Source organism: Nannospalax galili, unplaced genomic scaffold (assembly GCF_000622305.1).
Source record: "Nannospalax galili isolate Female #2095 unplaced genomic scaffold, S.galili_v1.0 scaffold652, whole genome shotgun sequence".
In the NCBI taxonomy this organism is placed as follows: Eukaryota; Metazoa; Chordata; class Mammalia; order Rodentia; family Spalacidae; genus Nannospalax; species Nannospalax galili.
The window spans coordinates 1,823,246-1,851,212 of NW_008332152.1; the positions used below are offsets into that span (position 1 = coordinate 1,823,246).

The 27,967-nt window shown below is 50.9% G+C and overlaps 2 protein-coding genes across 3 annotated transcripts in view; one reads left to right on the forward strand and one right to left on the reverse strand.

Moving 5' to 3' along the window:
- The window catches only part of Hsf2bp (heat shock transcription factor 2 binding protein), a 109,038-nt gene extending 108,027 nt beyond the window's left edge, over positions 1-1,011 (reverse strand). The window contains exons 1-2 of the mRNA XM_008827417.3: positions 913-1,011; positions 738-855 (exon numbers count right to left, since the gene is read on the reverse strand). Coding sequence (XP_008825639.1) covers positions 738-855; positions 913-1,011 — 217 coding nt within the window. The remainder of the gene's footprint in view (positions 1-737; positions 856-912) is intronic.
- A 10-nt stretch (positions 1,012-1,021) lies between these two features.
- Rrp1b (ribosomal RNA processing 1B) lies at positions 1,022-27,836 on the forward strand. Of its 2 annotated transcripts, none has more exons than XM_008827382.3 (16): positions 1,022-1,221; positions 6,579-6,661; positions 7,993-8,050; positions 9,667-9,752; positions 10,604-10,665; positions 11,984-12,113; positions 15,067-15,131; positions 15,651-15,832; positions 16,969-17,057; positions 17,841-17,938; positions 19,122-19,141; positions 19,755-19,883; positions 21,259-21,953; positions 23,213-23,362; positions 24,559-24,622; positions 25,523-27,836. In XM_008827382.3, exons 1-16 carry the CDS (start codon positions 1,092-1,094, stop codon positions 25,714-25,716), a joined length of 2,235 nt encoding a protein of 744 aa, XP_008825604.1. In that variant the 5' UTR covers positions 1,022-1,091; the 3' UTR covers positions 25,717-27,836. The 2 variants fall into 2 exon arrangements, with proteins under 2 accessions (XP_008825604.1, XP_008825605.1); XM_008827383.3 differs by having other exon boundaries at positions 19,758-19,883.
- Positions 27,837-27,967: the final 131 nt, after the last annotated feature.

Here is a 27,967-nt window from a genome sequence, read left to right on the forward strand (position 1 = left end):
AGAGGTCGGCAGTCTACACGCCCCACCGAAAAAAAGTGACCCCCAACCCCTAGGGGGGGGGGGGGGTCCGCAGGAACAATACCAGCCAGACAGGACTTCACTAGGTGTGCTTAGATTCTAGACTACATCTAACCAGGAGTTCATGTACTAGATTTTAGACTGTGTCTATGCAGCCATCGGGGTCCTAGATTGCGGACTCCATCTATGCAGCCGTGTCCTAGATTTTAGACTGCATCTAGCCAGCCATCAGGGTCCTGGAGTCTGGATTTTGTCTATGCAGCCATTTTTGTCCTAGATTCTAAACTGTCTATACAACCATCCATGTACTAGATTTCTGGACTTCGTCTATGCAACCATCCCTGTTCTAGATTTTAGACTGCATCTAGCCAGCCATCGGAGTCCTGGATTCTAGACTCGTCTATGCAGCCGTCTGTGTCCTAGACTCTAGACTCATCTATGCAGCTGTCCATGTCCTAGAGTCTGGACTCCGTCTATGCAGCCATCCATGTACTAGATTCTAGACTCCTCCAACGCAGCCGTCTGTGTACTGGCTTCTAGACTCCGTCTATGCAGCCATCCATGTAGTAGACTCTAGATTGCATTTATGCAGCCGTCCGCGTACTGTAGTCTGGACTCAGTCTACACGGCCGTCCGTGTACTAGATTCTGGACTCAGTCTCGTCTACGCAGCCGTCCGTGTTCTAGATTCTAGACTCGTCTATGCAGCCGTCCACGTACTGGAGTCTGGACTACGCAGCCGCCGTCCGTGTTCCAGACTCTGGACTCCGTCTACGCAGCCAGCCGTCCGCATACTGGAGTCTAGACACGTCTCGTCTACGCAGCCGTCGGCATCTTCCTGGCGGAGACCTGACCACGGCTACCGTCACCGCCAACCGCCCTGAACTCGGACAACCCACTTGACACGCTCCGGAGGCTCGGCTCCGACTGGCTCCGGAACGCCGACCACGCGGGCTCCCGGCACGCTCTGCGAGCGGCGCTCGCGTGACGTCATCCGCGTGCGCCGCCCCGTTGCGCAGGCGCGACTCGGGCTGCGCGGCGACGAGTGGCCGGCGTGCGGTCTGGGGTGGCACGATGCGTCCCGCCATGCCTTCGGCTGAGCTCCAGTTCGCGCAGCGCCTGGCGTCCAGCGAGAAGGGCATCCGCGAGCGCGCGGTGCGGAAGCTGCGGCAGTACCTGAGCGTGAGGACGCAGGGCGACACAGGTGCGCGCCGCGGCGGTCCGCGTGGGGTGCGGGGGCCGCCGCCCACTGTCTGTGCGGGCGCCGGGAGCCGGGCGTGCTCCGGCCCGTCCCTCCGCAGCTCAGCGCCGACCCGCCTGGTTCGCGGTGCGGGTCTCGGGTCCCCGCCTTCCTTGAACTGTGCCTTGAAGTGTTGGGGTGGTGAAGAGGGACAGACTGCGTTCCTCTCCTCCAGGAGCTGAAGCAGGGGGCTCAGTGCGGAAGGAGCCCCTCGGTGCAGCGGGCCCATCTGCGTACGGTGGAGTCTGGACGGGAGGAGGCCGGCCGTGCAGATGCAGGAAAGCGCTGAGCATGCCCCAGACTGGGGACACCAGCAAGTTGGCTCGCAGGGCGGGTGGAGATGAAGTTGGGCCTGCAGGCTGTGGCCAGATCTCTGGGGCTTTGTGGTTTGTGTTTAACAGCGGTGGAGTGCGTTGGAAAATTTTTACGTACTCAAAATAGCTTTTGTAATCCTTGAGGGAGCATATAACGGTCTGGATAGCAACGTGTTGTGGAGGTTTGGGGTTGAACTGAGTTGGCCAAAGTTTGAGTTAGTTATTACTAAATCCGCTTAAAATTGAAATCTGCCTGCTCACACATTTAGTTCCAGCACTTAGGGAGCTGAAGCAGAAGTGAATGCCTGAATTTTTCATTTTAGAGTGTGCGTTTGTGCCCGCTTGTGTGCACACGAGGGCTGTGGCGCGGCATTCATGTGGAAGCGAGAGGACAACTTTGGGGAGTCAGTTTACTCCTCTGTGGGATCCAGACATCAGACTCGGGTTGTCAGGCATCCTCAGCAAATGCTTGTACCCACGGAACCATCACTTCAGCCCATTTCTGTTAAGGATCGCCCTCAGAAAACCACTTTACTTTCATGTTTTCAAGTTTGCTATCTAGGTCTGCTGATGGTTCCTAAACCTCCCTTGCTGGGTCAAGAAGACCCCTCTGAGGCTCAGCCGGGATAAGTGCTGTCAGTCTGACATTCCACTTGGGTGTCCTATAGCCACCTAAAGTGTCCCAAACGGGCTCCATCCCCACTCCCTAAAATCCTGTTCTGTCCTGCTGCTGCTCCTGTCTGAGGGCTCCCATATTTTGGCTTCATGTTCCCACCATACAGACACACCACATTTCCCTGGACTCTCATCTTCCACATCCATAAACAAATATCGACCCTGGTCCTGCCTCCTCACTCCTGAATTACTCTGCCTTAAGCAGAGACTCCTTTTTCCCGAGCCAGTTCCCGAGTTGATCTTAACCCCATTGTGCTCCCAACTCAGGTGGCTGCTTCATCAACACAGCCCCCATGGAGGGCCCCAGGCACTTTCCCCCTCCCTGCCCTCACATCTTCTGCTTGTTTGCAAAGAATCCCAGCCCTTTGGTGCATCACTTCCTGGAGAAATCCATACTTATCACCTGCCTCCATACTTTACCCTAGAAAACATCAGTCTCCGTTACTGCTCTTACATACACTGTTTTATTGATTGGAGGTGTTTGCTTGTTTTGAGACAATCTCCCCTAGTCCAGCTTAGCCTGTGTAGTCCCCAACACATTTGCACTCCTACCCTCCCACCTCCACCTCCTGAGCATAGGTATTTGATCTCTTGTTATGTCCCCCAAACACTATAAGCTTCCACCTGTTTTGGTGGAAACATATGGAACCTTAGCAGACCACATGCTGCTCAGAGCCCTTTGGAGAACAGGCCCAGGACTTTGAATGCTGAGTTGGTGCAGGGAGGCCTGATGCCAGTTAGTTTACACCCTTCCTGGTTACCATCTCTCTCTCCAGAGTTACTCATCTTGTTACCCTTGTTGATCATCATGTCCACACTGTGTGAAATATAGTGGGCTTTCAAAAAATAACTGCAGGGGGTCAGATGTGGTGGTGCATGCCTTTAATCCCAGCAGAGGCAGGCAGATCTCTGAGTTCAAGGCCAGCTGGGGCTACAGGGAGACCCTATCTCAAAAAGACCAAAAAAAAGCAGGGGAACTGGGGCTGTCCCTTAGTGGTAGCAACTTGCCCAGCATGTGCAAAGCCCTAATTTCAAACCCCAGAATCACCAAAAAACATACATAAGCTGAGCGTATTAGCACATGCCTTTAATCCCAGTGCTTGTGAGACAGAGGCAGGCAGATCTCTATGAGTTACAGGCCAGCCAGGGCTGCAGAGTGAGATCCTGTCTCAAAACAACATCACCAATAATAATAACTACAGGGCATAGGGACATGGCTTCATCAGCAAAATGCCTGCCACACATGCACAACAAGAACCTGAGTTCAGATGCAGCACACTTACTAGCATGTGTCCCGTGGGTTCAGTCTCCAGCACCACATGTGCGTGTACGCGCACACGCACACACATACAACATCCATCTGGAGATAATATACACCATGCTGTTAAGTGTGAAAGGCCACAATGCAGATTATAGTAACATATCCTAACACATGTGGCCATGCTGTAACGATTGTGCACATGTGCAGGAAAGGTCTGCTGGGCTACACATCAAGGCAGGTACCAGTGTCCTTTGGGCAGAGACTGGATTTTGAGAACCAGTGAATTAGATGTGCTTTTGACTGTGACTTTGGATAGCCCCAGCAACTGGCATACCCATTCACTAGGACAGAAGATGGCCAGGCCCAGGATGTAGGGCTCCTGATGTAGATCTGAGAGCCTCAGGTTGAAGAAAGCTCTAGAGACGTCGATCCAGCTGTGGAATGGTTCGGCTGAAGTGACACTTTTCAGGGTCTGCCACAGGGAAACGTGGCTGTGCCCAATCCTCTTGTGTCAGCTGCTCCATGGCCCGACCTGCCTTACCATCTGTTGCTGAGCCATCAGGGCCTACTCTAGGTCAGGGCTGGGCAATCAGGTTGTGCCCGGCAGCTGCTCTGTTACTCCCTCCAGGGCTCAGTATAGGATTTTAGGGCAGGACTGGAGGGAGGCTGATGGCCCAGGTAGGTGAGGGGTGGAGGAGTGACAGCAGTCAGGGTGGGAACTAGATTAGAAAAGACAGGCAGCTGCAGGGAAGTCTGTTTCCAGTCAGGCTCAGGGCAGTCGTGAGCCTTCACAGGAATGTGAGGATAGAGACCATCCAGGGAAGCATCTCTCCCTGCCAGGATCCATCTGTTCACTAGGAACGTGTGCAGTCTTTGAACATGACCCGGAATAAGCACAGGTTACCATGACAAATGTGCTGGTGGATTTATGCCACATTTACATTGCCTGTGTCAATCCCAGGCATGACTCATGTATCACAAAAGGGAAGGCCAGTTGGCACATCATCTGTACAAGGACACATACTTCAACTAATTTGATTGATTTCTATTATTTGCTAAGTAGGAAGCTATCACAGAAGAATCAGAATGCACTGTCAGGAAGTCGTTGATAAGAGAAAGGTCTTTTTTTTTAGTATATGTGTGCAGCACATGTATGGGCATACATGTAGTAAGTTGGAAATCCGTCCGTAAGATAAAGTGGGCTCGCACTGAACACTACAGAAGTATGAGGCTGTTACGAGGGCCCTTGTCACATCAGTCATCTTACAGCATTGCTGGCACAATGAGCAGTGTGGTGGCGCACACCTGTGATCAAGCACAGATGCTGAGGCAGGGAGAGCACAAGTTCATGGCCAGCTGAAGCTGTGTAGCAAGACCGTGTCTCAAAAAAGCCAAGCCAAGGCCAGTTGTGGTGGTGTATGCCTTTAATCCCAGCACTTGGGAGGCAGAGGCAGGCAGATCTCTGTGAGTTCAAGGCCAGCCTGGTCTACATAGTGAGTTCCAGGCCATCTGGGGCGTAGCCCCAGGGAGACCCTGTCTCAAAAAGACCAAAAAAAAAGCCAAGCAAACAAGGCTGTAGAGATGGCTCAGCAGTGAAGAGTACTTGACACTCTCACGGAGGTCTCAGGTTTGGTCTATCCCATGCCTGGTACACATGCATGTAGACAAACACTAATACGCACACACATACAATCTTTTTCTTCTTCTTCTTTTTGGTCTTTTTGAGACAGGGTCTCCCCGTAGCCCCAGCTGACCTGGAACTCACTATGTAGACCAGGCTGGCCTTGTCACAGAGATCTGCCTACCTCTGCCTCCCAAGTGCATAAAAATCTGTTTTTAAAAAACTTACTTGTATTCAACTTGTTTATCCCAGTTCAAAAGATTTTTCCAGTAAAATATGGATAAAGTCCATGCATAACATGGTGACATAGTACATCAGTGACATATCAAGCCCTAAGGAGTCTGTTTACTCTCTGACTCTATGGTCCCAAAGCTTAGAAATTCCAAATGTGCTGTGTGTTCGGCCTTATTTTGTGATCATTTTGTTCCCTGTGTTCAGCATGCATCACCTAGAATAGACCCAGGAGCTGCTGGCCGTCAGCCTGATGGCCCAGCAACAGATGGTAAGACAGAGATGGGGCCATGGGGCAGTGACAGCAACCCGACCAGGATGTGCCACTTAAAATTGGGCCAGGTGTGGATGGTACATGCCTTTAGTCCCAGCACCCAGCACTTAGGAGGCAGACGCAAGTGGATCTCTGGGTTTGAGGCCAACCTGGACTACATAGTAAGTTCCAGGCCAGCCAGGGCTACACAGTGAGACCCTGGTGGATGGGTGGGTGGGTGGGTGGGTCGGTGGTTGGTTGGTTAGTTTTATTTAAGAAGCTACAACAGCCTAGGAAGTGACAGCTGACACGAGAGGATCAGGCACAGCCATGTTTCCCTGTGGCAGACCCTGAAGAGTGTCACTTTAGCCAAACGATTCCACAGCTGGATCGATGTCTCTAGAGCTTTCCTCAACCCATGGCTCTCAGATCTATATCGGGAGCCCTACATCCTCGGCCTGGCCACCTTCTGTCCTTGTGAATAGGTCTGCCAGTTGCCCGAGGCTCTGTGTGACTAGAGAAACCAGCGTCTTGTAGATGCTGTAGTATTTCTTCATTTATATCAGTGACAATGTTGGTGTGCAGTTTTAAGCAGAGAGTACTTGGGGGATTCTGTAAATGGCCACTTCCTGGTTCCTCCTCTCCTTTCTTCCTTCTCCTTCCTTTTTGTGAGGGATGCGCTCCCGACCTTGTGTGTACTTGGCAAGTTATCAACCAGGCACATGGGTTAGTTTCTTGTCACACTTGCTGATAAGGACCTGCTCCTGCAGCCACCCTCCACAGCTGATGAAACCACGTGTACAGTACCTCACGGGCGTACTTGGAACACTAACAGTGTGTGCTTGGAATTTAAGATGTGCAGAGGAAGGGGATTGAATCGTATGCAGTAGTGCGTCCATTCCTGGGCATTGTTGATGAGGAGGGAAATCTGTAGGCTTTGAACTTGTGTGCCTCTTTGCCCTGCAGGAGGTTTCAGCCAAGAAGAACTCCTGAAGATATGGAGAGGCCTCTTCTACTGCATGTGGGTACAGGACGAGCCCCTTCTGCAGGTAACCAGCCCCTCGTCATGTTCCTGGGCCTTTGCCACAATGGATGAGAGACTTGACTGTCTGCTCCGCCAGTCCGCAGCCATCCCTGGAGAGATGGAAGTAAATGCTTCAAGGAGCCATTGTGTAGCCTCCTGTCCACACAGGAAGGGGCAGCACTGCACTTAGGCCGTGCTTTCAGACGTGATAGACACTCTAAGTCATAGCTTCCCTTCTGCTCTGTCTCCATTTCATAGCTTCCATGGTAGCTTCACATGACATCTTCAAAGTTTTTATGTTCTGTTGAGTTTATCCTGCATGGTCAGTAGGCACAGCAGGAGCCTAGTCACCTAGTCCCTGGCAGGCCCAGTGCCCAGACAAGGCAGCACTGTGCAGGCTGCACTAGTGATCAGGACCCACAGGCGAGCCTTTGTCCTGTCTGCTGGGCCCGCCACCAGCACCGCTGCCAGAGTATTTTTCTGGTGTCTGAAGCTAGGCCGGCCTCTAGCAGGGGAGGGTGGGTCATGGCACACAGAGCCCTGGAGCAGAGTCCTGTGGGAAGTGCTCACCTTCCAGGCTTGTGTGCAACCTTCTGCTTCTCTCAGACAAGGAGTAACTTGCCTCAATTGACTGCTTTTTCTGCTGAACATATTTTGAGTAGGATAGCAGGGCAAAATATTGTCAGGTTGTATTCTGAAGTAGCAGCCAGTGGCCTCAGTGGAGGAAGGCACCGACAAAGGGGGCATCATTTTTGAGTCTTGGAGCTCGTTCAGAAGGCATGAGGAGCCCAGTATGGGAGAAGGGAAATGCACTGAGGAGGAGTGTTTGTTGGGTGGCTGGAAACAGGAGGCGTCTTCCTGAGCGCAGCTCTGAAATGGAGTCTGCAGCACTCCAGAGCCGTGTTTTCCTGAGGGCGCCTTTGTCTGAGGCACAGCCTACTCTGGCCAGGCCAGGTAGAGGAGAGTGAGAACCCCATCATCCAAACACTGGCAGGGCAGCCCCGTACCCTCTTCTTGTCTTTCATAGAGTTCGATGTTCATGATAAGCTCTCTGTTTGGTTATAGATTTAAAGCCAGGAATTAGCAGTGAGATTTTTCTCCTGTAGGTTATTCAAACTGCTTGCTTACCAGAGGTGCTTTCTTAAACATTCAGTTTAAGCAGTTTCCAGAAACATCTCATCAGCCCAGTAGCCCACTGAAATTTAGAATTTCACATTTGATGAGACCTGGGTAGTCAGCCACAGTCCAAGAGACATAGGCTTTCCCATCAGCAGGAGGGAGAAGGGTGTGGGCCACGGTACTGCCTCAGCACAGCCACCTAATAACCAGGGTGTTTTTCCCAACCCACCTTTGCAGGAGGAGCTAGCGAACACTATTTCCCAACTCATCCATGTCGTTAACAACTCAGAGGCTCGTAAGTTCTGGTATTTTCCTGACTTTCAGACTCCTTTGTTCATCAGATTTGGTACTTGGCCTAGGAAAACCTAGTCAGTACTTTTCCTCCTTTGTACGTGCAGTTTTCTGGGTACTGGTGATATGGGAGTCTACTGCTAGCACTGCAGATATCAGGTGACAGGCTGTTCTTGCTTTTAAGAGTATTTGACTGCAGAGAGGATGGAGACTCATTTGCCATCTCCAAGACTATGCTCAGTGACCCAGAGTCTCCAAGTTAAGTTACTCCAACACCTTGAGGCCAAGATCCACTTGCCAGTTCGTACAATAGCCTCTCCAGTAAATGCGTCCTAGCCGCAATTAGAGCTATCATGTGATAGAGTATAATAAACCCTTCTCTACCAAAAAGAAAAGACAAAGGTTTCGGAACCAGGCCTTGACTGCTTACAAAGAAGAGAGCAGTTTTGTTTAGCCTTCTTCTCTAGAGACACCCTCAGTGGTTCTCTGAATTCTAGCCGACAAGCAGAATTCTACATTTGATGTATAGTAGAGCTTTGCATTTGTTAATACATGCTGAGTGTGGGAGTACATGGCTGTAATCCCAACACAAGAGGCTGAGGCGGGAGGTTTGTGAGTTCCAGGCTAGCCTGGGTTAAATAGCCAAACCCTATGTCAGAGGGTAGGGGGGCAGACAGATCTGTGAGATTGAGGCCAGCCTAGTCTATATAATGAGTTCCAAGCCAGCTGGGGCTACAAGGAGACCCAAAAAGGGGGGAAGGGGAGGGGGGGAGAAAGAAATGTGGCCCATATTTGTGGACGCTTTTAATCTCAGCATTTGAAAGGCAGAAGCAGACTTAACTCTGTGAGTCCGGGGCTAACCTGGTCTACATGTTAAGTTCCAGGCCAGCCAGGGTTACTTAGTAAGGCCATATCTCAAAAGAAGGGAGATAACTGTGAAAAAAGCAGAAATTAGAAAGAAAGGAAAAATTTCCAGTTTAAAACATGCTAGTTCTCTCTCAAAGGAGAAAAGTAGAATATTTTTGCCATGGCTCTTCCAAATAACACTGACCCTCAAAAGAAAGGCTGCATTTCTCCGTGAATTGTGCAAGTATCATCAAGATTAATAGATCTGGGTTGGTTGCCAGGTACAGATAGGGTGGGAAGGGTCAGTGGGTACCAGTCAAAGAACTCTTTTCTTTTTTTTTTTTTTCGTTTTTTTGTGGGGGGTTTTTTCTGTCTTTCGTCTTTTTGAGACAGGATGTCCCTGAAACTCACAGAGATATGCCTGCCTCTGCCTCCCAAGTGCTGGGATTAATGGTGTATACCACCACACCCGGCCAAGGGACTCTTTAATAGAAAACAGGCTTTGGGTGGACAAAGAATGAAACCAGCCGGGCGAGCCTGGTCTACATAGTGAGTTCCAGGCCAGCTGGGGCTACAGAGAGACCCTGTCTCAAAAAGACCAAAAAATAATAATAAATCTGAAGAATGAAACTGTAGGGACCTCTGCCTGGGGCCATGGCCAGCCTTCCTGCTCTGCATGTCTGTGTCGCTGTGCTCGTGTGTATGTGTGTGTGTGTGTGTGTGTGTGTGTGTGTGTGTGTGTCCCCGAGCACTGAGAGCCTCTTGTTCCCACAGAACACTTGTTCATTCAGACCTTCTGGCAGACCATGAATCGTGAGTGGCAGGGGATAGACAAGCTGCAACTGGACAAGTACTGCATGGTGAGTAAGGCCGGCGCCTCAGCCGCACTCCTCCGTGGGCTGAGTGTCCTGTGTCCAGACTGTGGAGCACTTGCTGGTATTCTCCTGCTTTTCTCTCTAATGCCAAGTGGAGTTTATTGGGAGGTTATTATTATTTGTCAGGGTCTTCCTAGTTCCAGCCCACCTGGAACTCACTATGTAGACCAGGCTGGCCTCAGGCTCACAGAGATCCACCAGCCTCTGCCTCCGACAGCTGCTCCGACAGCTGGCACTAAAGGCCACCACGCCTGGCCTTCTTAAGTGATTTTTAAATGTAGCACTGGTGTAGGAAGGAGGGAGCGGAGGGAGGGAGAGAGAGGGAGAGAGGGAAGGGGGGGAGAGAGAGAGAGAGACACACTCTGTCAGGAAGACAGTGAGACACGTAACAGCCTGGGTGTAGGCTTCTCAGAAGAGAGTTGCTTTGCCTGGCGTTCTTGAAACCTACCTTCCATCCCCAGTACTGAAAAGGCTATTTTCTAAAGAAGAAATGGGAAGCCAGTCTCAGTGTGGTGGGAGGCGGTGGTCATCAGGTGTGGAGTACCTGCTGAAGGCACCTCTGTTCCTGTTATTTGAGCTGTTGGGAATGAGGCTGGGGATCGTTAATGAACCTTGGTTGTTTGTCAGGGAGGAGGGGTTCTAGGGGTAGAGTCTCAGTGTATTGCCCAGGCTGATTTCCGGCTCTCAGGTGCAGACATGCATCACCATGCTGGGTTAGCATTTTTGACCCAGAGGTTGAATTGAATGCTGTCTCACTGTGGGGTCCAGGATCCAGCTCCTCATTCTGCCAAGCTGATGACTGCTTTTTACTTTTATTTAAAAATGCCTGCCTTTAGCTGACCCGCCTGGTTCTGAGGCAGTCCTTCGAAGTTCTCAAGCGAAATGATTGGGAAGAAAGGTTGGTAAATTATTTAACAAAAACTTGTCAAAGTTCGGAGGCTCTTTCTTAGCATGTGTGAGGCCCTGGGTTTGATCCTTAGCCCTTCCCTAAAGAAATTCTTAAAGGAAAATGGGATAATAGGTTCTTTAAGTTAATCAAAAGACATGAGCCATCTCTGAACAGGACACCCATATCAAACTTCTGTCTCCCAAGGCTCAGGGATCATTGCAGAAAAGGGGGCAGAAAGGTGGTAAGAGCCAGAGGAGGTGGTGACCACAGGGAACAGTTTTACAGACAGCTGGGCAGTTCCTCATATGAACTCGGAGCAGTGGTGACAGAATGTGAGGTCCCATGTAAGCTCAAACCGGACAAAATCTCAGCATAGATGTGGGGGAAATAGGTAAGAAACCCCAACTGTACCTCAGGAGCTGTTGGCAGCCAGTGACTGCTGGGAGGGGAGGATCAGTCACATTCAAGGATGTGACCCTTTTTTTTTTTTATATTATGTGTATGACTGTAGTACCTGCATGTAGGTAAGTGCACATGTGTCGTGCAATGCCCACGAAGGACAGAAGAGGCTGTCAGATCCCCTGGACTGAGAGTTATGGACAGTTGCTAGTTGCCATGTGGGTGCTGAGATTTGAACCTGGGTCTTCTGTAAGAACAGCCAGTGTTCTTAACCACTGAGCCATCTCTCCAGCCCCGGATGTGACTCTTAATAGGTTAACCAGGTTCCATTGGATGGACCCACACTAAAGGGTATTTGGAGACACAAATCAGACTCTATAGACCTTTATTATATATAAAATAAAAAGTCCATTAAATTTGGCAAGGGCAGTAACGAGAGTTGGGGGGCCTCTAAATACCATCATATATTATTGTTTAAAAGTCGCTATGAATCAGCTGATCTGTGCCTATCACTCTGCAGTGCTGAGAGGCAGAGTGTGTCCTTATCCAGAGGAGACTTAGGATGCAGTAGAGGATCCTCCAACGGGCATGCTTGATACTGATTTCAGTAACTGCTTTCTTCCCTGTAAACCTGTTTGGGCCTCAAATTCATCGTTATGCAATGTGAGCAGTAAACTGGATATTTTCATCCATTCTTTAAGAAGAGAACAGTGTTAGCAATAATGTCCTTTCTAAAACTGTACATGGTGGGGCTCTGTACGGAGAGGTGCTCTGCGGTTAAGAGCACTGGCTGCTCTTGCAGAAGACCTGGGTTCAGTTCCCAGCACCCACATGGGCACTCAACAGCAGTCCATAACTCCAGTTCCAGGGGAAGTAAAATATTTTAAGTTGTATATGGTCTGTTTTGTTTCTGTTTTTTGCTTTTTAGCCAAATCAAGATTTTTCTTGATGTCCTGATGAAGGAGATCCTGTGTCCTGACAGTCAGTCCCCAGATGGAGTGAGAGTCCACTTGGTATCCATTTATCTGGCTGAGCTTTCTACCGTAGGAGGGAGAGAGGTAAGAGGCAGGCTCTGCTCTGGTGCCATATACTCAGGAGACGCTGTGGACACTGCCTGCGGTAGACTGCAACTGCAGCCTCTCAGCAGTTTTTTCCTCATCTGGCACTGCATTTGAACAAAGGTTTATACACAAGTGTGTACAGAGCCACACACAGTGGCAGACACCTGTGTCCTAGCCACTGGAGAAGCTGAGGCAGGACGCTCACTTGAGCCCAGGTGTTGAGGCCAGCAGTAGACAAGACTGTGCATACATAAAAGACAAAAAGCTGGAAGAAAAGACATTTGTGTCTCAGATTGGAAGTAGAAGCAGTTTTACTTTTCTGTTTGACAAGTGAACAGTGTGTGTGCATGTGTGTGTTCTAAGTAAAAATATAAATGTTGCATTTTGGGAGGGGTGCTGGCGGGATTGCTCAGTGGTTAAGAGCACTGACTGCTCTTGCAGAGGACCCTGATTAAATCCCAGCACCCACATGGTGGCTAATAACTGTCTGTAACTGTAACTGTGTTTCAGTTAACTGTGTTTCAGGGGATCTGACACCCTCTTATGACCTCCACGGGCATTACACAGCACAGATGCACTTACATGCATGCAGGCTATCTTAGTTTGTTTCTCCATTGCTGTGACAAAACACTCTGACCAATACCAACTTGGGGAGGAAAGGGTTTATGTATCTTACATATCCCAGGTCACAGTTCATCCGGGAGCCCAAGGTAGGAACACAGAGCAGGAACCTAGAAGCAGGAGCTGGAGCACAGCCCATGGAGGAATGCTGCTTACTGGCTTGCTCCCCTGGCCTGTGCTCAGCTTACTCTCTTACCCAACACAGGCCCACCTGCCCAGGGGTGGCACTACCCACAGTGGGCTGGTCCCTCCCATATCACTCAACAATCAAGAAAATGCCCAACAGACATGGCCACAGGCCAGTCCAATGGAGGCAATTCCCCAATTGAGGCTCCTTCAACCCAGGTGTGTCAAGGTGACACTAAAGCTATCCGGCACACAGGCATAACCCTCATACACAATAAATAAATGGATGGATGGATGGATGGGTAGATGGATGGATGGATGGATGGATGGATGACAGGATGACAGGTAAGCAGGCCAGATTGCTCAGTCGTTAAAGGCACTTGCTGCCAAACCTGACAACCTGAGCTTGATCTGTGGAATCCACATAAAAGTGGAGCAAGAACCGACTCCAAAGAGTCGTCCTCTGATCTCCACACACAGTGTGGCATGTGTGCACTCACATACACATACACACTGACATGCACTCACATACACACACTGTGGAATGGATGCACTCACACACATACACACTGTGGAATGGATGCACTCACACACATACACACTGTGGAATGGATGCACTCACACACATACACACTGTGGAATGGATGCACTCACACACATACACACTGTGGAATGGATGCACTCACACACATACACACTGTGGAATGGATGCACTCACACACATACACACTGTGGAATGGATGCACTCACACACATACACACTGTGGAATGGATGCACTCACACACATACACACTGTGGAATGGATGCACTCACACACATACACACTGTGGAATGGATGCACTCACACACATACACACTGTGGAATGGATGCACTCACACACATACACACTGTGGAATGGATGCACTCACACACATACACACTGTGGAATGGATGCACTCACACACATACACACTGTGGAATGGATGCACTCACACACATACACACTGTGGAATGGATGCACTCACACACATACACACTGTGGAATGGATGCACTCACACACATACACACTGTGGAATGGATGCACTCACACACATACACACTGTGGAATGGATGCACTCACACACATACACACTGTGGAATGGATGCACTCACACACATACACACTGTGGAATGGATGCACTCACACACATACACACTGTGGAATGGATGCACTCACACACATACACACTGTGGAATGGATGCACTCACACACATACACACTGTGGAATGGATGCACTCACACACATACACACTGTGGAATGGATGCACTCACACACATACACACTGTGGAATGGATGCACTCACACACATACACACTGTGGAATGGATGCACTCACACACATACACACTGTGGAATGGATGCACTCACACACATACACACTGTGGAATGGATGCACTCACACACATACACACTGTGGAATGGATGCACTCACACACATGTACACTGTGGAATGGATGCACTCACATATACACACTGTGGAATGGATGCACTCACACACATGTACACTGTGGAATGGATGCACTCACATACACACACTGTGGAATGGATGCACTCACATACACACAAAATCAATAAATGATTGACCGAAATCCTTCTAAAAGAGAATGCCTTCATTCACACTCTGCGGCAGTGTCCATGTGGAACTTTATTTTCCTTGCAGTTCTGGGGAGGCTCAGGGCCTTCTGTGTGCTAGGCAAGTGGTCACCTCTGTGTCACACCAGCCCTCTCACAGAGAAGTGAGTTTTGCAGTGGCCAGTTACACACAAAATCAATAAATGATTGACCGAAATCCTTCTAAAAGAGAATGCCTTCATTCACACTCTGCGGCAGTGTCCATGTGGAACTTTATTTTCCTTGCAGTTCTGGGGAGGCTCAGGGCCTTCTGTGTGCTAGGCAAGTGGTCACCTCTGTGTCACACCAGCCCTCTCACAGAGAAGTGAGTTTTGCAGTGGCCAGTTAACCGTTCTTTGGCCATTGCATTAAGACTGCAGAAGGCCCGTGGTGAGGCAGGCACAGGCCTCTGAGCGGTTCTTGCAGTGTCTGGGGCTGTCTGAGATAAGTACTGCAGCATCCGATTCACCTACAAAAGACACAGGAGGTTCCTTTCCTATGATGTGTCAGAAAAGAGACAACGGTCTTTTTTTTCTCATTTTTTTTTCCTGTTTTATGTCTACATTACAGCTTTTAGCAGATCAGAACCTCAAATTTATTGATCCATTTTGCAGAATTGCTGCCAAGACTAAAGAGTAAGTGACTCACACGTTCTCATTGTTTCAATTGGTGCCTGAATGGGGGGGGTCTTTTCCTGGCACTGTAGAGTATGGCCAGGGTGATTATCCAGAATAAGGAACACCCATTCCTAAGCCGCCCTAGGCCTTCTGAAGCCAGGCGCAGCGACACACACCTGTCATCTCAGCACTCTGGAAGCCCAAGCAGAGTAGCCTGGGCTACTTGGCAAGATTCTAGTCAAAGGGAGAAGCGGTGAAGCACTCACAGGGGCTCAGCTCTCCCTGCTGCCATGTGGCTGCTCGTTCTGGGAATGTATCCACAGCAGAGTCCTGCCTGCTGTGTGTCCTGTGGCATCTGCAGTGGACCCCACAGGCGTCCCTTTGGGACACGGGTCCCTGCTGACCAGTTGTTCTCACCAGGTCCCAGGCGGGCTGCAGTTATAGGCCCAGCGCTTCGCGTGCTGCTCTGCTGCTTTCCGTTCCCACACGGTGCAGACCCAGTTTTAACCACGTTCTCTCCTCTGCTCCTACCCTCAGCCACACACTGGTACAGACTATAGCAAGGACTGTTTTTGAAGTCATTGTAGATCAGTCTGCTTTTGTACCTGAAGAGACTGTGAAAGAGCAGAAAACCAAAGTTGGTGACTGTGACCTCTCAAAAGAAGAGATCCCTGCAAACAAGATGGCCTGGAGAAATGCAGTCCCCGGGAAGAAAGCGGGTGAGAGGTTTCCTCAGTGCTCTTCTTGTTTCTGGGGATTCTGTTTGTTGGGTGGGGGGTGTGGGTACACATACGCACATGCATGTGAGGCCGGGTGTCACCCTTGGCTGTCATTCCCCAGGCACCTTCCACCTTGTTTTTGAGGCAGGGCCCATCATTGGCCTGCAGCTTACCAGTTAAACTAGACCAGTTGGCCTGTGAGCCCCAGGGATCCTCCTGTCTCTTCCTTCCCAGTGCTGGGATTACAGGTGTGCACCACCATGCCCAGCACTTTTGATGTGGCTTCTGTGGATTAAACTCAAGTCCTTATGCCTGCAGGGCAAGCACTTGACCAACTGAGCTATCTCTCCAGTGCCTTTGGTTTTCATTTTTTCAATCCTTGTCAAGCAAACATTTTTAATGTATTTGCTAGCATCTCACTGATTACAGCCTAGAATTGATTGGTGGAAGATGGCTTTGCCTTGGACCCCTCCCAAGAGAGGAAACAGAGTACATAAGAGACACCTGTGCAGGGTAGGGGCCTCAGGGAGAGACCCAGCACTGCTCACACTGGCCCCACTTGCATTCTGTCCCTCCTAGGATCCCCACCTTCTTTGTGAAACGTTGTGTTTCAGTGCTGGAGGACATGTGACTGAGAGAGCTGCGCCCAGGAGACCTCCACAGCACACCCTGGTCTCTGCGCCCAGGAGACCTCCATAGCACACTGTTGCTATGACTTTCCTTCTGAGACTTCCTTCTGGGCATTTTAATCATTATTTTGCTCATTGAGGGTTGGGGACAGAACCTGAGGCCTCACTTATAAAGATAAGAAGACTTTTTTTTTTTGGTCTTTTTGAGGCAGGGTCTCCCTGTAGCCCCAGCTGTCCTGGAACTTACTATGTAGAACAGACTGGCCTTGAACTCACAGAGATCCACCTGCCTCTGCCTCCTGAGTGCTGGGAATAAAGACCAAGAAGACAAAATTTTTAATAAAATATCCTCTTGTACTGGAAGAGGCCTAATTAGATGTATCCGCCAGGCAGCTGTCACTGTCCGCTCATCTTCCTGGTGCTAGATGGTGGAACCCAGTGCCTGGAGCAGCTGAGCTGTGTCCATTCTTGAATGTCAGAGTTTTGTCTTTGGCTGTGTTTTCACAGAACTAAGTGAATGCCTCGGAGATGGAGTCGGTGATGGCAGAGACACAGACGGCTTTGCAGCTTTCAGAGACTCGGGGTCACCTCTCCAGGTGGGTCCAGCTGTTGTTTTTTATAGAATGTGGATTGGCCAGGGATTGGTTTGGCTGGAGAATTGGGGTCAGAGCTGGTTAAGCGTAGGCCTGAGGTATAAAATCCTTTATAATCCCATCTGTGATTGATGTCACCTTTCTTAGAATGAGCTCGTTGGAGACAGATTTAAATAGAGTGGGACTTTCAGCTGACATGGTGACACATGGAATCTCATCACACAGAAGGCAGGCAGACAGAAGGATCTGCGCTGGGGGCTGTCCAGTTCCTAGAGACCCAGTGTCCTCTTCTGGTCTGCATGAGCACTGCATGATATGGGTGAACTAATATACGTGCAAGCAAAACACTAAGTCCAGCCTGGGCTGCCTGATGGCCTCCTGTCTCAAAAATAAATAAGATGGGATCTTGAAAGACACTAAAAAAATCCGCAGTTTTTGCTAGCTGTTGTATTCTATGCAGCAGAGCCAGCTCTAGTACTGTTGGGGATTGTTTGGGGTTTCTGTCTGTCTGTTGAGACAGGGTCTCCCTATAGCCACAGCTGGCCTGGAACTTACTGTGTACCCCAAGCTGGCCTCATTCTCACAGAGATCCACCTGCCTCTGCCTCCCAAGTGCCAGGCTTGAAGGCCTGTGCCACCACCTGGCTCCTTGTGTTGTTATTTGAAGCATGGTTGCTAGTAGTCTCAGCTGCAGTGGAACTCAGCAGTCCTCCTGCCTCCCATCCCACATTTCCAGGGAGGCCAGGTCATTCTGTTGCCACTCAGGCTTCATGTCTCCTCTTGGTAGTTTGACTATAAAGCCATTGCTGATCGACTCCTGGAAATCACCAACAAGAAGGACATCCCGCCTTTCAACCGGAAGCGGCTCTGCAAGCTGATCAGAAAGTAAGCAGCCAGTAGAGGCTCTGGGGCCATCACACTGTGAACCAGCTCTCTCTTCCCTTTTTTCCTTCTTTTATTGTATTCCTAGCAGCATAGCGCATGTGTAAGCTGAAGGGGACAGGCAGCCCTGCTCATCACCTGAGCTGTAGGGTGGTGGTGCTGATGGCCTCAAGCAGGTCAAGGAACCATGCATTAGTGTGTTCTTCATGTCACCTCTATGGCATGCCCAGTTAAGTAGGGCTCAGTCACCCACACCTCCCAGCCGGGTTGTACCTAAAGGCCCAGTTAATTCAGTAGTTGGGGTCAGTGTCACTAGGACCACAGAGAGCCACACGGTATGTTTTGACTAACTACAGATAACAGCTGTCTGATCACATCCTTGGGTCAGACACTGATCTGAGCTCAACTCTTATCTTTTCATGTTAAGAATGTGCTTAAAGGATCCAGGGATATGACTCAGTGGGTAAAGCACTTGCCATGCAAGTTTGAAGGAAGCATGAGGGCTGTTTGGATCCCTAGTACCCCTGGAGATACTAAGTAGGCACGGAGGTCCCCCTGTAATCCCAGCACTTGAGAGACAGAGACAGGATTCCCAGAGCAAGATGGCTACCTAGATTAGCCAGATCAGAAAGTGATCAAGAAAGACAGCCTCACATCAGCTTCTGGCCTCAGTGTGCTCACATGCAAACAGGCCAAAACAATGTCTTTCAATAAAAGAAGGAAAGAAAAGAGTTCCCCTAGACAGGAGGAGCTTCATATCTTAAAACCCCTTGACCTTGCTTGTTTGGCCTCATTCGCCAGAGTTATGTAATAAACGCCACCTGACCAATCTCCCCTGGATATAAACAGATCTGAGCTGGCCTGGAACTTGCCAATACAGACCAGGCTGGCGTCAAACCAGAGATCTGCCTGCTTCTCCCTCCCAAGTACTAAGATTCAAGGCATGTACCACCACGCCCAGTATCAAGAGAGACTTGTTAGCCATTGTGACCTTTGCAGAGTCAGTGGAATTGAGGGTGACTTTGTCCTAGGTTCCTTCCTGACCTAACATGCCCCTTGGTGGACCTCTTCCCTAGCCTCCTCTAGGACATGAGGAAGTGACAAGCACATGTCCAGATCGTGTGTCGTATGTTCAAAATTTGGCCTTGAACTTGCTAAACTTCTGTGTGTTCTTTTCTTTTCTCAGGTTCCAGAACCTCTCTGCAGGTAAGAAGAGTGGGCCTTAAGCCAGGATGCTCTTACCTGGTCCACACCCCACCCAGCGCATCCCTGCCAGCTACTGAGCAATGGGGTGGCGGTCTTACCTAGGTGCCCCTGAGAAGTACTGCAAGTCCAGGGTCCTTTGCACCCATCATGTGCCTCCAAAAATGCTAGGACTGGGGCAGGTTCTCCCCGTGTGTGGGTAATGGGGGCTTTGGTTTAACTCTTTAACAGGAGAGACTTGTTAGCCATTTATCTTTATCTGGCACTTTAAACAGATAAAATTTTGCCAGGCTAGGAAGCGTACAGTCCTTCGTAAAGAAGAACCTGATCTTGGGCCCTTTTTGTTTGCTTCCCCAGGGGAAGCTGTTGTATACTTGGTTAGAAATTGGAGCAGGTCGGAGCTGGCCTTGTCCTCTGTGCACTGGGTGGGCTCACAAAGCCAGGCGGCGGTGGAGGGGGGGTATAGAGAGACTCAGTCATTGTCAACAGTACAGGTGTTGAGGCAGTAGTCAGGCTCACAAGTCTTGGCTGGGTGGCTGGGGAGAAGCCCGAGGCCTAGGCTGTTGGAGCAGAGGCAGGAGGCTCCTGGACACTGACAAGTGTCTCTGGCATCTAGCAGGCAGTAATGCTCAACTTGGTTTTGCTGAGGACATTTCTGCCAATGAAAATGGACAAGCCCTCAGTCAAGGAAGGCACAAGAAAAAAAGAAAGATTTTAGAGAAAACTGCCTTGGAAAAGGAGAAAGGTAAGCTGCCAAGTCTGAGCTCTGGGAACTAAAAGGCCCACGGGCAACTGCTCTGGAGATCTGGAGACCCGTGAGCTGATGTTCCCAGCAGTCACTGGCAGAGCAAAACATTTGTGCTCTGGGGCTCAGTTTGGTTGGGGGAGGGGAGGGATTGTGGCTGTTTGTTCTTTGAGACAGAGTTCGGCTGTAGCCCAATCTGGCCTCAAACTTACCATATCTGCCTCCACCTCCCAAGTGCCAGCATTCCATACAAGCAGCCCAAAGATTTCTTGTCCTGAGTGCTTGTTGTTTGCACCACTGTTCTGACGGCATTCATCCAGAGGACTCGACTCCTGGACAGTAGTTGTGGGGGCTCAGAGAACGAGCAGAGTCCCAGACACCCTTTGAAATTGCAGTGTTTGGTTTTGGTTTGGGGAGTCGATATGTTTGAGTTTTTGATGCTAGGGCAAAAGCCTAGGGCCTTACTTGTACTGAGCATGTTCTCAACCTGACTATACACAACCTTGGAGCAGGGTTCTCACCACTCTGCTCAGACTGTGGCTTTTATTTTTGGACTTGAAAATTACTGGAAACCTGGGCTGGCAAGATGGCTCAGTGGGTAAAGGCACTTGCTGCCAAGCCTGATGACCTGAGCTGAATTCCCAAGACCTGCATGCTAAGAAGAGACAGACCTAGCTCCCACATGTCCTCTGACCTCCATGTGTACTCTATAGTACATGTGCCTACCTACAGACAAAAGATCAGGTAAGTTGTTGGAAACCTGACTACCACAGTCCTGTTTCTACTGAGCTGGACCTGAGGATTTCTCATTCTACCTGGCACTCACAGTTTCCACCTGTCTCCACTCTGGGGACACGCACACCCCCACCCTTAGCAGTTGGGTTACAGGCACACCCCACTGCACTCGGCTTTTTACATGAGTGCTGGAGATCCAAACTCAGGTCCCACTGAGCCATCTCCCTGGCCCACCTGTGGGAATATTTTAATTCCAGACCTTAACAGCTATGTAGTGAGATCCTGTCTAAAAAGCCTGGTGCAAGCCTGGCATGGTGGCACACACCTTTGATCTTAGCACTCAAGAGGCAGAGGCAGGCAGATCATTGTGAGACTGAGGCCAGCCTGGTCTACATAGTGAAATCCAGGCCAGCTTGGGACTACAGGGAGACCCTGTCTCAAAAATCCTGGTACAATGGTGCATACCCCTATTCCCAGCACTCAGGAGGGCTAAGCATAAGGATCAGAAGTTGGAGGCCAGCCTGGGCTGCATAAGACTCTGTCTCAAACACGAAACCCTGACTCCCAGTCAGCTTCAGAATCTCCAGCGGGACCAACCCCCAGCGTCAGGGAGCTCGCTCATTGGTCTGCGTCTTTGTAGGAAACAAAGTCTTCCTTGCTGATGAAGAAGACAGTGAAGGCAGCATTCAGAAGAGAAAAAGGAAAAGGGAGAAGAGGAGCCACTGCCAGCCTGAGGCTCAGGGCCTGGAGGACACCACTGTGCCCCCAGCGCAGGGGGCAGAAAATGAGCCCAGTGCCACCCAGGGGTGTGAGACAGAGACAGAGACCACATCTAGCATCGGGGCGGAGAGCGGCTCCCAGCCGCCCCGCCTCAGGCCCAGGCACAGTAAAAGGAAGCGGCTGAAGAAGAAGAGCCTGAGGGCCCACAGCAAGATCTGGAGATCTGCCACATCACCTCTGGAGGACATGTCAGAGAGCGACCCGAGCCTCCATTCTCGAGGCTCTACTGCCAGAGTTTCCTCCTCAGAGACTGTGCAAGTCCTGAAAAAGAAGCGGAGACTCGGAACTCTGCCTGTCAATGGTGACGGCCTGACCATGGTGACGATGCAGAAGACAGGCCCCCCAGCAAGTCCAGTGGAGGGAAAAGACGGCCAGGCCACTCTGCCCCAGTGCAGGAGGCCACAGAAGAAGGCACAGTCCAGCAGCCTCAGCCTCTGTGACCTCTCCTGTCAGAAAACAGCAATCTTAAAAAAGAGGAAGAAGAGGAAAGAGATGTCGCACTTGGTGGAACACAACGGAGTGTTAGAGCCCACAGTCAGACAGATTCAAGCTCTGGTAGGTGGGAAGGGCCTGGAGCATGGAGATAGAGCCAATAGGCACACTTGGGCGGGGTGCTCTGCTGGCAGGACATGGGGCAGTCAGTTCTCAGCTAAGCAAGTTAGAATAAGCTTTGTAACAATCCTCACCAATAAGGAAATGACACTCCAGGTGCTTCCATCCACCACCATCCCAGCACACGTCCCCGGTCTATCTGGTCAGAGGTCAGGGAAGGGTAAACTTGGAGCTGAGAAATCCCCTGAGGAAAGGCACTCCTGCCACCCCCGGTGCAGACAGGCAAGCTCAGACCCCATCAGAGGCCGTTCCTGTCCTCGGCCACTCCCCTACCCAGCCCCTCTTGGCCTGTGTTGCCCCATCTCAGGAAGCACAGTATACCGCTAGGCCCGGGCCAGCACATGTGGTAAACATGCTCATTGCTGTGGCCACATACGCTGCATAGCAGCAATCCCATGGCCTGAAAGGCCAGAAATAGTGACTCCTGGCTTTACGGAGAAAGCCTCTGACCCTTGTTCACCACCAGCATGTACATGTACTGTTTTGTGGTGCCCATGACATGGAAGCCCATCTCTGACCAAGTGAGTTCCTGGGTGGTAAAAGCTTGGTGAAGGGGGTGGAGCCCTGGCCATGTCATGTCAGCCTCCAACCTTGCCTGTTTCTCAGGCCCTGATGAGTACTCTTAGAACTGAGGTGTTTGCTAAGCAGTTCCCGGAACCAAGGGAGGTTGCCATTATCTGTGTGACTTGGCTCCTAGAGCTGTGGCCACCTTTGGGTGTGCCAGATGAAGATGGGACTACAGCAAGGTCGGCAGGTTCCAGCCAGAGCAGTGCACAGCATCTCAGATGTGCATGTCCCAGAGCCAAGCTAGCTGGCTGGCTGGGTTGTGGTTCACAGTCCTGAGTCTTCACTGCCTGCCCAGGACCTGCAAGGCCTGTGGCGGCCTTACCCTCCACACCAGACTGCAACCCACGTGTTATCTGGGCATCTTAGAAAGTGAGGTGAACTTTGTAAGGTGAGGTTCAGAATGTGGGGTCTGTGTGAAGATAAAGTTTCAGACATGGGCTTATCTGCTGACAGGATGTTGCCCCCCTGCCGGCTGAGAGCTGAGGTCTGCTCTGCCGAGAAGGCTCTTAGCCAACCTGGCCCGGGACGCTGAGGGCTGAGGTCGGGTCAGCCTCCAGCAGCTCCCTGCTGCGTTGTCCTGTGGGCGTGGGCCTGGTAAGGGACCCACGATATGACTCTGTTGTCCCTGCACACAGGGAAGCAGCAGTACCCCAGGCCCTCTGAAGAAGCCGCTCAGAACAGAGAACGACTTTGTGAAGTTTGACACTAACATCATACCAAAGCCCCTGTTCTTCAAAAAAGCAAAAGGCAACACTGCCACCTCCCCCTCAGGTCCTGCCGTCCAGGTGAGCCCTTCACAGCACACCCTCCACAGGGACACAGACCGGGGCGTGCTGCCATCTGTCCTGACTCTCCCGGCGAGTTCCTGTCATCCTCAGCCTCTGTAGCACTGGGGGGCGGGGAGGGGGGTCCAGCTGTGTTCTGAGCTATAGATAGTGCATTCTGCCCAGCACGCTCCGCGCTCAGCTCCACTTGGAGATGTCTGTAGTGTTGATGTGGGGTGGGAGAAGGCGGAATCAGGAACTCAGAGCAAGAAATAGGGGTTCTGGGAAGGACTCTTACCAAAGCTTTCATGGGGGGCGGGGGGCTTGGCTTTAGAACTTCGTAAGTAGAAAAGTACATTGTTGACTTGGGTGGACTTCGGGGTATCTAGACGATTGAATTTCTTTGCACAAAAAGTTGGAAATTGGTGGCAGTGTCCCGGTGTTCAGCATTTACCAAGTAGGCACCAAGGCCCTAGTGAAAACAACAGGCTTTTTTTTTTTTTTTTGAGACAGGGTCTCCCTGTAGCCCCAGCTGGCCTAGAACTTGCTATATAGACCAGGCTAGCCTTGAACTCACAGATCAACCTGCCTCCCGAGTGCTGGGATTAAAGGCGTCCATTTTAAGCCAATCTTACTGGTTTATGTGGTCCACAAATTAAAGTTTAGGGCTTAGGGCCAGCAAGATGGCACCACAGGTAAGAAGAACCAGCCTGGTGACCTGAGTCTGATTTACAGAATCCAATGTAGAAGGGGGAACTGACTTCTAAAAGGTTATCTTCTGCCCTCCGTACATGGCCCCACGTCACAGAACAAATTGATTAGTGGTGGTTGGCATACACCCTTCATGTTCCGTGGTAAATTTGGGGTTGCAGGCCTCTTCGTTTGCTTCTGCGCTGGGAACCCAGGCGCTGGGGTAGGCACTGCAGCAGTGCCCAGATCTCGCCTGACCGTTGCACAGTTTGGGAAAGAGTCGTATGTGACCGTGCTCTGAGAAGAACTCAGGCCAGGAAGCCTGGGGACAGCATCCTGGTGGAGACCAGAGGTTGAGGCATTAATTTAGGCCCTGGCACGCTGTCCCTTTGGCCTCTGCATGTATGCCCTGTATGTATGCCCTGTATGTATGCAAGTCGGGATAGACTGGGAAAGTTCAGAAGATCCCAGACAAGGAAGCTGAGCGCCAAGGTTGCCATGGTTACTCCTTTGTTACTGTTTTGCAGCTGAATAGAACACCACCCAGCTCAAAGAAAGTCACCTTTGGATTGAGCAGAAACATGACAGCGGGTGAGTGGGGAGGGTTCCAGAGGCCCGCCTTCATGTTCCAGGTCTTTCCTGAGAAACTTCCTTGGGACCGACCAGCTGGAACTGGTTCCATCAGGGTCCCTGGCAGGCAGAGCATGTCCACAGGTAGCCAGAGGCCTCTCGTCTGTTTCCAAGTCAGGTTAGCAGCTCCGTGTGCTTGCCTCGCAGCTCTGTCGCAGTTGCCAGGGAGATTTCCTGGAGCCACCTGGCAGAGGTGAGGTAAGAAGCCATCAGCCCAGGTGCCTCGCTCGTCTGTCTCGCAGAGGATGAGGACCCCAGTTCCTTAACTGTAGCTGCCGGGACTATAACTGAAGGCCACTGGTGTCCCTGGCCTACAGTGTAGTACCATCCACTGCGTACTCCTATATTGTTACTGCTGTTGCAAACCAAGGGCATGTCCAAGTTTATTGTGAGTTTAAGACCTGACTGCCCCAGCACCCAGGAGGCAGAGGCAGACAGATGTCTTGTGAGATTGAGGCCAGCCTGGTCTACATAGCGAGTGCCAGGACAGCTGGGGCTACAGGGAGACCTGTCTCAAAAAGACCAAAAAAAAAAAAAAAAAATCTGACTTTGTGGACCCATGAGTGATTATGCTATATGTGTATTCAGACACATGACTGTATGTACACATCCCTGTGTTCACTAGCATGCAGGAGCGCACCTCAGCTAAGCAACCCGGGCTATAGAGCGGGAAGTGGAGGTGGGTTCTCCTGGGGGACACTCCCTGAACCACAGCTGCCCTTCATCCCAGGCAGCTCCCTGCCACCCACAGACAGCACATCACAGGTGCCCTTTGCATTTCCCAGGGCCTGGGGAGCCCTGGGCACCTCACCTGGGAGGAACGGCTCGACACCTAACGGACCTTCCTTTCCTTTGGGACAGAATTTAAGAAGACAGACAAGAGTATCCTGGTCAGTCCCACAGGCCTCTCCCGAGTGGCCTTCAACCCTGAGCAGAAACCACTCCACGGAGTGCTGAAGACCCCCACCAGCTCCCCTGCCTGCACTCCCCTGGCAACCAGGAAGCCACCAGCCACCACCCCAAAGAGACGGCCCAGGGCTGCAGACTTCTTCTGAGAGCCACAGTCCCTTTTTAAAGACTGATTTTGTACTGGATACTCTATAAATTATAACTTTTAAATGTGGGCTTTTTAATTATTTTATAAATCCCACGAACGGGCACGAGGATCTGAACCTGAGCTGCTGCTTCGCCCTCCTGCTGAGGGCTGCGGACCGAGGCTCTTGCCAGCCCCACACCACTCTTACTGCAGGGACAATTCTTGTTGCACCCGTGGAGACACATTCCCCGGCGCTGAACCTGCCGTGCTAGGTTGCCTTTCTGGTTGTTGTCAGTCTCGCGGTCTGTTTCCTTTTAAGGGCACATCAGTTTTGTACCCACGCTCTGTGGCGCTGGGCAGTTTTCTGATAGGGATAAGCAATACTATAGCTTTTCTACATGTCACCAGCAGGGGTGGACAGGGGTGGGGTGGGGAAGAAGCCACTGTGCTCCAGGCCTCTTCGCTTGGCCTCACCTGCTCCTGTCCCTGACTTCTACCTCTATAGCAAGCCCAAAGTGTCTTTTCAGGAGGCCAGTGCCCTCTGGCCTCCAGGCCCCTGCCCGCACAGAGCACACTTTCCCAGGCCTTGCACGTGAGCTCTTGTGCTCAGTGAGCCAAGCCCTGCCTGACTTCATCTACATCTCCCTCAAGGCTTGTACTAGTGGCACCTGGAGCCCTGGCTCCTGGCAAGATGGGAAGTTGGCTACTCAGAAGTGCACACACTCCAACTGCCTGTTTCCTAGAACACAGGCCCTGCACTTCCCTAGCTTGAGTTAGTACTCAAGACTTCAGGTGAAGAAACGAACAAAGCCTGCATAGTAATTGGTCTTGTGTAAGGGAACTACCCAGAGCCTGAGAGGTAGAGAAGGTGTGGGTGTGAGATCAGGCGTGCAGTGGATCACTGGGCCAGGCTCGGCTACTGCAGTTATCAGCTGCAGACTGACACGCAGACCCGTGGTCCTGGCTCTCAAGCGCACTGTGTGCTGTCAGTCTGCCCTCTGTGCTCAGGGACTCCCCAGGCAGCTCCCACCGGGTTTCCCCTCAGCAGGAACCCCATTTTAACACTGTCCCCCAGACCGTTCCCGCTGCTTCTCGCAGGACTATAGGTCACTGGTACAGCTTTGGCCAGTAGGGAGCCACTGGGACTGCAAAGTGGGTGTATCTGCCTCTGGGTTCACTCCTTCATACAGCCACGGGATCTACTTACTTTGTTAGCCCAGTGGACGTGGGTGAAGTCGCTGACAGAAGTGGTAACTGTCCTTTGCTACTCAGTAATGAAGTGTGTCAGTAGGTCCCAAAAGAGGAACTAGCATTGTGCTGTTAGTTGTCACAGTAGGTCACGTGCAGTGTAACTTGTGGTTGCATGGTTTCCGTATCACGTTCAGAACCATTTTCCTTAGTCAAAATACTCGTCCGATAGATTTTTATCAGCTTTAAAGATATGTTGTATAGCCGAGTGTGTTGTGGTCTGACAGCATGTCACAGGATGCACCATGGAGCAGTGGCACGAACTTCATCACGGCATTTTGGTGCTCACTGTGTGTCCTGGGGCACCGTGCATGTCCTGGAAAGTGCACCTCCTGAGAAACTGCTCCCCCAGTGGGAGTGAAGGGTGTCTCTGAGGCCAAAGGTAGCCTCGCAGGTCCTGCCCGTTCTCAGCACCCCGCCCGTCACATAAATGGAACGCATGTCGGACTCCAGTTTGCTACTTGCTGCACGTTGTTTTCTCCAGTAAAATTGCCAGTGGGCTTGGATTTTAATTAATGCTGGTGACCTCAGTAGTACTGTGTAAAATGAGCGTCTCCTTCCTCCTTCATACATGTGATGTCAGTTTTGCACATTTTTGTCAAGCTTATTAAGACAAGGTCTCAGTGCATAGCCCAGACCAGCCTCACTGGCAGCCTTCTTCCCACCTCCGCCTCCTGAGTGCTGGGACATACTTTCTCATCTGAAGCTGGGGAAGGGACGTCAGGCAGGTCCGGATGCAGTCGCTGCACTAGGAAGCACAGGGCTCTGTCCTCGGTCTGTTCCGAATCACCTGAGTGCTGGCGCTGCCACTTGTTTATGGTCACGTCGCATTGGTGTCTTCAGGGTTGATTGGTATAAATCAGAGCCAAGTCCAATTAAATACGTTTTTGTTCTCAGGTTTGTCTTTGATGTTGCCTATTATGTACAAAAACAGGCCTCCCTGGAGACTACTGTAATGCCACAGGGTTTAGAAAGTACGGATATTAGTCATGTTGGAAATAGGACTGCGGGTGCCTGCCCCT